The following is an 11443-nucleotide window of genomic DNA, read 5'->3' on the forward strand; positions in this document are numbered from 1 at the left end:
TTTCAAAAACGTAGAAACTGGTAATTAACATGTACAATATATTTCAAAGTACCTACAGCTGTTTCCAAAACTGGGGAAAAGAATGGTGATATTTTACTGCATACATTTTTTATTTGTTTTCATACTCGTCTCCTAACCACTCTGTTGAAACACTTCCTGCAGTTCAGCCCAGTTCATCAAAAAAGTCCCTGAATATTTATCACAACTGTCGGTCACACACGAGTCAGTCATAACTTGCACCAACAAAAGGTAATCTTTGTGTTTTTCTTTTTCGGAATCTGGTTAGAGCAGTTTGTTTTGGCAAACTTAAATAGCACAATAATGGGATTTTGATGAAATATCAAGATTTTAAGCTTCCCGATGGAATGCTTAGTCATAGATGAGTAGTCCAAGGACAGAAAGTTTTGGAAAATGAAAAATACAACAGGTTTCTGGCTGCGATGAATAGCAGAATTTTGGCAAATTTTTCTTACAGATAAGGAGCTTTTCAAACCTGGTGGTGGGTTTTGAGATTCACATTCCAAAAAGGTTCAGTTTTGCAATTTAACAGAATAGTTCTCAGTGGCAACAAACAAAGTATTGTGTGTTTAGCTAAAGCCAAATAAAGTTTATTCCACTGTCATAAATTCAAAACACATCACTGAGTGACAATTTCAATAAGTAACACCTTATTTTATTAAGAGTGAACACGGACACTGTGGTGTATTTTGAGGCCGTCCCACACTCAACAAAGCATCAAATGAGTATTAATCCCCAGCTTTAATAGTCCCTGACAAATGTACAATTTACTACTGTTTGAATAATGTTTGCTAAAAGCTACAGTTTGATGAAAAAAGTGTGCAATTATGACCAGTTTTCAAACATCTGTGTCTGCAGTAAGAACCAATATTTTTGTGATTGAGGGCCACAGAACAGAGAATAGAGGTGGGAAAGTATTTCATGACATTTTTGGTGTGTCCATCAGACTTGTTAAGGACAAGAAAGTTCATTATTGGTCATTTTTGACTTCCAGGTTTGATTTCCCAAAAGTTTATAATTCATTAACACTCCTTGCAGCACCAGCAATACCTGGAACAATATCAGAACTTTACCAAATCAGCCAAAACATACCCAGTGCTTTATAAAACAGTCCCTGGCAATGTGAGGTATGTGTTTGTAAACCATCTGAGAGGCTCTAGTAATAAGGTTCATTTTTATCTCAATCAGGAACAAAATGAGGCTTATTTAATGCTGTAAAACTATTGTTAGCTTCACATGACAGTTGATCTGGACATGAATCAATTTGGCTGATTTTCTCCCACCTTTATTGCATTCATTGACCGACTTCTTGGGTCTCCTTGTTTCTGGGAAACTGTTATGGACAAGATTTAGAATCTGCTTTATTCACCAACCCGCGTTTTTTTTTAGTGTCTTGATTAGAAAATCTACTTTAATGAGGTTAGGAATCTACTTTCTTTTCTCCCTCCCTTGAATAAGACTGTATTTAAAAAGAGTCGAGTTTTCTGCTCTCCTCGGTGAACCGCAGTCCTCGGTAATTGCATCTCGTGGGACTTGGGCTTCATTTGTTGCCCAGTGAAAAGACAGAATCTCCAACGGAATAAGTAAAACAAACTGGGGTGTCTCAGAAAAACTGACATTTTTTTTTCTCATTTTATACACTGTGCACTCAATTCCTCCTGATCAATAATTGAAACAAGCTCTGCAAGCTCCATTTCTGTTGTTTCATGCCATTAGATATCTGCATTATAGAGCAGATAACTGACTCTTGTCAGTTGAGTTGGGATTGGAATGTGAGCCCAAATGCCATGGTCACCTAGCTGCTGAGTAATTCGAAGAAACTGGCATAAATTCAAGACAAAAAGAGTCTGATTTTCTGAGCTACCATGTGGTTGGAAACAATATCCCTTTTCTTCCACTGGGTCAATCTCCTTAAGATATGATTGTCAGAATTTGCATATTAATTTGCCTTGATGCTATTCTCTTATATGCGTGGCACCAACTGATAAGAACGTCTTGGTGACAGCATGTGTATCCAACACAGTGTGACTGGAGGAGATAGCAAAAAAATCAGTCTGTGATTCTTCCGCTGGCCATCCCACCGTAATTAAAATGACACTTCCTCTCTCTCCAAAATACCATACAGGATCATGTTCATCATAATAAGCCTATTACGATTGCCCTCTGTTCCTTTCTGTCTATAGGTGGACTTTTGTACCCAATTTTCCTGTAATCGTGTGCAATATGATAGAAGATCCAATGTATTCATTAATTGATACAGTCGGCAGCTATAGTGAAGAAGAACAAAAAAAGATGAATTCTGGCTCAAAGTCAGAGATTATTTTTGAAAATGTGCAGCACTATTTTCACACTTACGTGGCGTACTTAGAGCCATGCAAGCTGGCAGCACACCGGTTACTTTGAGTCTGAAAGACATTTATCACAAGAGATTTTAGAAGAATCTGAAAGAAATATTATGCCTCTGTGGTGTTACATCAACAAAAAATGTCTTCTATCTAATATTAAGGCTGAAGTCTTTCATTTTTTAACACCTTTTACAGCTTTTATTACAACTTTGGTCTTATTTTTTGTATTTGGCCATTAATTTTCAAAGCAAACTCAAGGATTTAGTCCATCAGACAGGTTTTTAAGCCACTTTAATCAATATTTTCATTTTAACACTGGATCAAATAATAATGTCTAATGTGAAGGGGGTTATTCAAGTAATGAACCGTCACAGAATTATGAAAAGACCATACAGTCACCCTCAGGTCTAAGGAGCGTTTTAGTCTCTCTGGCTCATTGTTCTGCTTTTCTGGCCTCCGACCTTACTGTTTTTGATTCATGCAATCCCCTCTCACTGCTCTATTCATCCTAATTTTCAGATGTAGCAGGCAGCTGTTTTCAATGAAAAGGTCTCTGATAAAGCCATTATGCTCTATCTGCCCAGCACTCAGTGGTACACGGCAGTTAGAAACTAGCAGGTGAAGAAAGTGGCACATTTAGCAGCTAAACAGATATTTCCCTAAGGAGCTGGTGGGGACTAAAACAAGCTAAATGCAGAGTGAACATTGGACTTTGACCAGGTAGGCACAAACACAACTCCAAATGAATGCTAATGCTGCTGTGTGTGTGCTGAATGAGCAACTGTATGCTAACATGCGTTTACAGCTTGTTGTGTAGACCGAAAGCAATACAAAAAATACCAGAAAAATCAGTTTTGCATTCACACTGTGGTGCTGCAAAAAACACCAAAGACAGCAGGTGAATCTTCAAATATACAAAACTGATCAGTCTGTGAGTTTCTGTGTGTTGGTTTCCTGACATATTAAACCTTATTACATGTAGTTTTCTTTTCCATTTATCATTTTAGCTCTGATACAAGCAAACAAGTAACATATAGGTTTGAAACTTTAAACTCACTCTAGCGCGAGAAAAAAAAAGCAGAAACCACGCCACTTTTTAGAGCATTAACATCTGAGTGAGAGGTTGTCTTTCAGCCAATGATACATCAAGTTAACAACGAAAGAGCAGCGGCAAATTATATTTTTGAGCTGTAAAAAGCCCTAATGTGGTCATCCGCATAGCCAGCAACGCAAAATAAGAGTAGAAACCCAGAGTAATGAGCTGGAGAAAGAGCAGGAGGGAGCTCCGTGTCTCGACAGCTGATTAATGAGACCGTAACAGAATTGGATTTGAATATCAATGCTGGTCTATTCCTTAAACTGACATTAATTGCCACCTATTAGATTGGCTCGGCACCCCTGTATTTCAAAACAATCACTGCCATTGAGAGATTAGAGGAGGGAAGGGTTGGAGGCCAAGTGAGTATCGTTTGTCAGCTGGTGGTGTGTGGCTAGTTCCACCATTATTACTGCATGTGTGAGCACAACAGAGGAGGAGAATAAGTACAGAGAACATCATTTCTTCATCAGCAGAACTCTCTACTGGCCCCTACAGGTTGCTTTGTTAATTACATGTCATAATACAAATATGCTAGACTGAATCAATAAAATCAGGATTGATATAATCTCATTTTAACATCAATTTATTCACTTACTGCAGAGGTTTCAACTATAGCACAGGCTGCTAACTATAGAAACTTGACATTTCCACGATTCTGAGAATTTTTTTGGCAACCATATGTGAGATTAGAATGCAAAGAATTTCATATCAAGATATTATGGTTCTTAGGTTTAAAGAATATGCTACATTTTTATAAAAAAAATTAAGTGTTAAGCACAAAATTTCAAAATTAAAGCACGCTATGATATGGATGATGGCTCATCAACAACAGGGAATCATTATGATTATCCCTGATGTGATGAAATGCAAACTCTGGCCTCCTGCATGCAATCTACATGTGCTACATTCCCATATGTAATATGACCTGCACACCTTTACCTTTGCTACACAAATACCATGCTACTTTATGTGAAAACAATAAAGAAAAAGGTTGTCCTAAGGATAGTGGTCCACTAGTTTATTAAAATGAGAGCATTAATGTATACAGCTGGTTCTGTGATACTAACTGTTAGACTATAAGATATATATTTTGGAAAGTTGACATTTTGAACTTTAAGTGGTGCTACAAGAAAGTTCCATAATGTGCTTACATTAGAGTTAGGCTGGAATAATTCATCCACTGGGAGCATGAATGTGCTCAAGTAAAAACTCTTTGCTACGTCAAATGAGAAGTCAGCAAAATCAAAATCTTTAGAAATAAGCCATGAATATCTCTGTTAAATTGCAGTGCAAAATGGAAAAAAGTGATAAATGTGAGCAAACAGAAAGACAGAGCTCTCAAAAGGCAGACATCACTATCACCAAACATGACTGTTAGAGGGGCTAAAATGTTACACCAGCAGAGTAATTTAGAATTTCTTTGACAGTAATCCCTGAAAATATTTCATTTGTCTTTCTCGCTCTTTCGTCCTTTATTTTTCTCACTTTTTTCTCTCTCTCTCTCCCTGCTGTCTCTTTCTCCCAGAGTAATTGATATGATACGAGTTCTGGCAAGTGTAATCTTCTTTTAATTAAGACCTGCTGCTGGCTCCAGTTTCAGACCGATAGTGACTTACGGCTCTCTTCCTCTCATTTTTCTTGCCCTCTTCTATCATCTCATTTTTCCTCTGTTGCTACTCCAACTTTGGCTCTCTCATCTTTCTCGTTATCTCAACTCCTTCCTCCAATCCTTTACTTCCTGTCCCTCTTCTTATCGCTTACTCCGTCTAACTCTGTCACTCTTGTTTTTTTTTCCTCCTCTACCTTGTTCATTCTCTCTCTTACACTGCAGTCCCAGCACCATGAAGAGGAGAAGAGAGCCCTCAGCCGGGAAATCATTGTTCTCAACAACCACCTCATGGAGGCGAAGATCACCATTAATAAACTCAGAGAGGACAACGTGAGTGCATCTTGTACTATGAGCTCCTGATAGCATCGCCGTCAGCACTGTGCATGTGCCTAAAGCAAGGTTATTGTAGCTCATTTGTACAGCATCCAAACTTTTTTTATGTGATGAAACTCCATTGAGGACATGCCAAACTTATATTTTGCCAGCGGGTCCACAAATTAAGCCTCAGGCATTCAGGACACAGAGACCCGGGTCTGTGGGGAAGCTACCTTCCTTGCTGGGTCAGCGATTCAGCCTTGTTAGAGGCTGAAATGACAACTCTTCAAAAAGCTGTATTTCCTCACAGAAACACTCGTTGCTTCCATTGGCAGCCTTCTCTATTAACCCACTCATGCTAGAACTCATACCCACTGTACTTCTGCAACACCCTCCGATATTTGTGCTTCAAGGTGCCACAGCAGATAGAGGAATTAACTCTAAGCCACTGGGTGTTTTATAGTGATTATACAGAAATCAATGGGCATCCTCAGGGCTGCCAGAAGCTGGAGTCGGGGTGGCGTGGATCTAAGCTCAGGGGTATGTGGCAATCTTTTGCCTCACTTTCTTTGAAGTGATTCTACTGGTTTTCCTAGTTGGGGCTTCAGGTTAGGTTAGATTTTCTCTCTTTGCTCTATGGCAATTTTTAGCACTCCTGAGCTGTAGAGCATTTTGACAATCCCCCCAGATCCAACTGGGCTGATTGGAGTCAAGGTTCATTTTGAGTGGGCGGAAAATGTGTCCCATCAGTGCCAGCAGTGAGACTCCAGAGAGCAAGCTAAGAATGTCCTGCTTAGAACACAAAGAAAGCAAATAGCCTTTCAAATGTGTTACTGCCGAGACCCAGTGGGGAAAAAGCATGCATTATACTGCATAAAATTCACTATATTGTTGAGTTATAAACCCATTCGATCCACAATAGGTTACTGCGTTTCACCATGGATGGATTACTGAACAGGGCAGCAAGTACAGACTCAAGAGCAAAAAGGTCAGGAATCCCTGCATAGGCCAGAGCAAAAACAACAGAGATGAAAACAACCACACGGAGACACAAAATGACAGTAACATTAATTGGCCACAATGAGCTCCAAAACAACCATGAAGAGGCACAAATGCTACGAAAAGACTCAAAACGCTGAAAGATGACAACAGAGAAATACAAAAAAAGACTACAAAAAGACACAAAATAACTAAAAGAGATGTAAATACAAGAGGTAATGGCCATGAAGAAATACAAGATTTACAAAAAAGATGCAAAATGAGGCTTTGAAAAGGCACTTTTTTGCTTCTTTCAGTTTGGGTCTTCGGGTCCTGCTTCTATACGAAAGGGATAGAGGATCTACTACATGTTTGAACCCTGGGGTCCTTTGTCATATAATCCAGTTGAGCTTATTGTGTATTGTACAAAGCCACAAGAAAATGGGCATTAATCTATTCACATACGCTTTTGGAGTTTTCCTCCATTTGAAACAAACGCACTGTGTTAAGACATTATCCTAAGACTCACCACCGGCTGGAATAACTAAACTGTGGCTGACATTCCGAGGAAAATCCCACCAACCCCAAAAGTCGCATTAACTACGACATCACCAAGGTCTCAAAGGTCTACTCGAACCACCATCACGGGCTGCAGAGACTCCAAATGTCCCTTTTCGACAAAATGACAAGAAATAAAGACATTCGAAAAGCAGTCACTGTTAACTGGTGGGGGAGTTAAAGCTGCCACAGAGAAGGCTTTGATGTTGTGGGAAGTATTGTCAGGGCTGCTGCAGAGGCACAGGGAGGCTGGAACTGACCTTTATAAGTGGATGGGTTTAACCAAGGGAGAGGAAAAGTAAGCCAACAAAACCAGTTAATCACCCACCCACACACACACACATATGCATGCACAGAAACTCAGAAAACAACAAAACAGAGCAGCTGCTGCACCAGTAGACCACCTTCACTCTGCTGCGAAATTTAACGAGAAATCTAAAAACCATCCATTTCAGATAGAACGCGCGGGGAAAGAGATAAATAATGCTGCACTTGCTTCCTAGGCTGGAAGGTGCAGATAAGTGAATTTGCTGTTTCAGACAACTCTAATAAAATTAGCACAGTCTGCACTGGGCAGATAGAAGATATATTGCAAATGGAAATTTAAAAAAAAGTTTGGTGGCATTATTAAGACATATTATAAAAGGACATGCATTATGATTCTAGAGAAATATACTGCACATAGAGATATTTACACGTTTGTCATAACAACAAAAAAAGAAAAATAGCAATATGTAGATAACAAAAGTACAATATAAGATGGCAAAGATCCCACTTGTGGATCTATAACTGCACAAGCCATAAAATCCCCATTGTCATTTTATAAAAATCAAATAAATTGATACATTCTATTTTAAGATGTTTGGGTAGCTATTGTTCCACATTACACATTGTCTCCTGAAATGATTTTCATTCAGTGGGCATTTAAACTCATAACAATCCTTGGCTGGAAGCTTATAAGAACCATCAAGCTGCCACTAAAGTATGAGTTTAGTGACTGAGGATAATCTCTGTCTCTTACAGGACCTGTACAGGAAAGACTGCAACCTGGCAGCCCAGCTGCTGCAGTGCTCCAAGTCTCACTACAGAGCCCACAAGATGTCTGAGGTGAGTTCACCAGCGCTTCTGCTACAACTGCATCAGTGTCGCTTTAAATTTGTGTTGCAACAAAACCTGTGCTCATTTGGGCTTCAGAATTACACTTAAGGAAAATATTTCCGTTGGCACAGTTGCTATATTTGGTAAATTGCATTTCAAATAAGACTAGACTAAGTTATTAGTTTTTTTGTTTTTTTTAACATTCTCCCCTGTAGCAAGGCTGAAAATTGTTAAAACTGAACAGCTTGATGATCACGACTGGAGCTAGAGCTGAGTTCATGTCCTCTGAGTGTTTCTGGGAATTTGGATGTTTTAGCAGCCTGGGGGGAATTAGCATTCTTCAATTAAAACTTCTTTTGTATGGTAGGTTTTCTGATTCCAGTATGTTTGATTCGAGTCCTTTTAGGACATGTAAAATATAAATTCATAAAAAATCAGCACCACGCATTGACAACAGAGCCTGTTTTGTACAGTACATTCCCTACGCTGTGGACACATTTCGGTCAGTAACTAAAATGTATTAAGATTTAACTTGCAGTGCCTTAAGCAGTCAGCAATTTTAAAATAAACTTTTAAGAAACACTCAGCCCCCCTGTTGGGAAATATAATTTACAAGAAATATAACTAGATAGAGAAAACAGTAATACTGACTTTGATGTGAGGGTAGCATTGGGAGGACTGTGGACTCATCACCCCAGAATTACTAAAATCCTGCCTCCAGCCTTAAGCGTGATGAATAAAACTACATCATCCATTACTGAACTTGCGCTGTATATAATTAGTGAACTAATAAAGTTGAAGATATTCATGCATTATTCTTGTACTGGTGAGAAGTTCCCCACATTGTGTTGGCTGTACTGTTAAAAGCCTTATGAGTGGCTTTCACAATAAGATGGAGCCACGGTGCTCATGGCCTCTCCAGTTAGACTGATGAAGGTCTGCTGTCTGAAGTGCCATCTGTCTGCATTTCAGCTGTGCATAATGAATGGGTGAATGAATGAATGAAAAGCGTGCTTGAGACGACATCTGAAAAAATCTTATACTCCAGCGCAGGATGATGATTGTCTGAAGCACCATATACAGACACATTTGACTATTTACATCATTAAATATCCATTAGTTATCAACAGCAAGGATAAATGAAATAGGGTGGCAATGAAATGAACTTGTTAAACCTTTACAAAGATGATGCTTTCTGCTTTTATTATCGTTCTGATTCTATTTAACGCTGGAGTGTTGAACTTTTACATATAAATGAACGTCCGTTACCTTAAAGCCCTTTGCAAACAAGTTCACACGTTGTTGATAAGGAATACTCGTGCCAGGTAAATCTCTCTGTATTTCACAGTATACCTGAGTTTTAAATATGGAGTCTGTAGTGATATTCCCACACTGTCAGGCATTTCATGTAAGCCTTCCATGATTGGAGAGCTGAAGAGAAGGGCAACCATAGTGATGGAGACAGAGTAGGTTATAGCAATGAGGCAGGAAAACCTACGAAGTATCCACAAGACAACAACAGCAAGGACATGAGATGAAGAAACAGAATTAGACTGGTCCAGCTTATAGTGCAGTGCAATGTTTGCTGAACAGGACAGTTGTGGTAACAAACGACAGCTCTAAATACTAACATAGCACAACACTACCAAGAGGAAAATAGTTATTAACTCTCTAGACACCCAAAACTGCCGCCAAATTAGAAAGGCATTTTGGCTTAAAAAGAGTTTCCATCATTATACCTTTTACGGGAATCAGACAGAAGAAGACCTGCCAGATTTTCAGTCCTTGAATTAGTCATATGTGATATGCTGCTCTGTTGGGAAATTAACCAAACCTAAGCCCTTTCAGCTGAACTGCAGGTTGTCTTTACACAGATTGGATGGGAGACAAGTTTAGAAACAAATAAAAAACGTAAGCAGTAGAATATCTATTGTATGTGGAGTCACCTTTTTATTCCCTTATTGGCAACACCTGTGGGCACTTGAAAAAATGTTGTGCATGTTGAGTCCAATTTTTTTTTTTTTTTAAGTTTTTGTAAAACAAATAATTAAACTATCTAAACTTTTAAAAAATGATTTATGACATAATTTGTCATACCGTACAAAAGACATTATGTGAGTTCTCTTGACTGTTATCCACTGTGCTGTTTCCATAGAGGTCCAAGGCCGCATATTGTAGTCGACATTGAGTCCACTGAGAGTAAAAATGTGACAAGAGCAAATAAAAAGTGACCCCCTGGTGTCTGTATATCATGCATGCTGCTTACAGCATTATCTTAAGATTGAAAACATTTGTCGACATCAACCACAAGAAGTTAGTGGTCATGCCAGACAACGTAAATGACGCAAAAGCTCTGACTGAAAAATATAGTAATAATAATAATGGCAGCGTGTTCAACCATAACACGGCACAGGCTGTATGAACATCAAGACATAAATATAACCACTTTGTTATATTCCCAAGTGTTTTTCTATGGTAAACATCCAAATCATTCAGGGATTATGTTCATCAGTTAAATGTTCTAACTTCATTTTTACATATAACCTAATGCACAATATTATCAGGACTAATTAGCTTTACTCTGCAATACTGCTCCTTTATTTCCATGTATTCTATGGAATACATCACCTGGAGCTCATCACCTGTTGGCCCTCATCAGGACATGTAGTTTTAGTCTTATTCTTTTGACATTATGTCCATTGTCCATATTTAGAATCCATTTACAATGTGTTTTTCTTTTGAGACATTAAAAAGTATCCTGGTGATGACTAGCAATGAGACCTCCTTTTGTTTACTACGTGACCCTGAAGTACCACCGCCTGGAATACTGATGTGACTTTGGAGTTGACATTTTAAACTCTGCCGTTGCCAAACAAAAGTGTAAAGTTTGACAACTGTAGCAAGAGTGGAAATGGGTCAGCTAGTAATGACCTGAGAAGGAGAGTTTTATTGCAAATGCATTTAACGGTTTGTTTGTGCAGTACAATAGTTAATTTTCAAATGAAAAAAGGGAACAAATGCAATATCTTTATCAAAAGAGTAGTATTTTTATGAATTAGCTTCCACAGAGTGAGAGTGCTTTAAGTACAATGCACCAGTTCCATCACGTAAACCATCTATTTAAATAAATGACACAAGACAGTGCTGTGTGTACTGTCACGTGGACTAACACTGCAGAACTATGTGACTGTTAATTAAGATTTGCCTCAGATAGCAGCTAATGCTGAGCTAGCTTACTTGGAGTACACACTGTATATTATCTTGCACCCCCCCCTCCTAACCAGCCTCACCTACTTTCCATCTCTTTTCCCTCTGGGAGAGGCAACAGCTGCTAAAAATAGCCCCGACTTAAAAGATGCAGGTTATTTTATGCCAAGGCGAGCTTCTATTTCTTAACAAAGCCAAGTCAGTATTTTATCTTTT

The 11443-nt window shown here is 38.7% G+C and overlaps 1 protein-coding gene across 7 annotated transcripts in view; it reads left to right on the forward strand.

The window, feature by feature from the left end:
• LOC110953067 (brain-enriched guanylate kinase-associated protein) overlaps positions 1-11443 on the forward strand; it is a 48913-nt gene that overhangs the window by 31022 nt on the left and 6448 nt on the right. For all 7 annotated transcript variants that reach the window (XM_051954914.1, XM_051954909.1, XM_051954896.1 and 4 more), the window contains 2 exons: positions 5294-5401; positions 7946-8029. In XM_051954914.1, the coding sequence (XP_051810874.1) occupies positions 5294-5401; positions 7946-8029 (192 nt within the window). The remainder of the gene's footprint in view (positions 1-5293; positions 5402-7945; positions 8030-11443) is intronic.

Source organism: Acanthochromis polyacanthus, chromosome 1 (genome assembly GCF_021347895.1).
Source record: "Acanthochromis polyacanthus isolate Apoly-LR-REF ecotype Palm Island chromosome 1, KAUST_Apoly_ChrSc, whole genome shotgun sequence".
Classification (NCBI taxonomy): domain Eukaryota; kingdom Metazoa; phylum Chordata; class Actinopteri; family Pomacentridae; genus Acanthochromis; species Acanthochromis polyacanthus.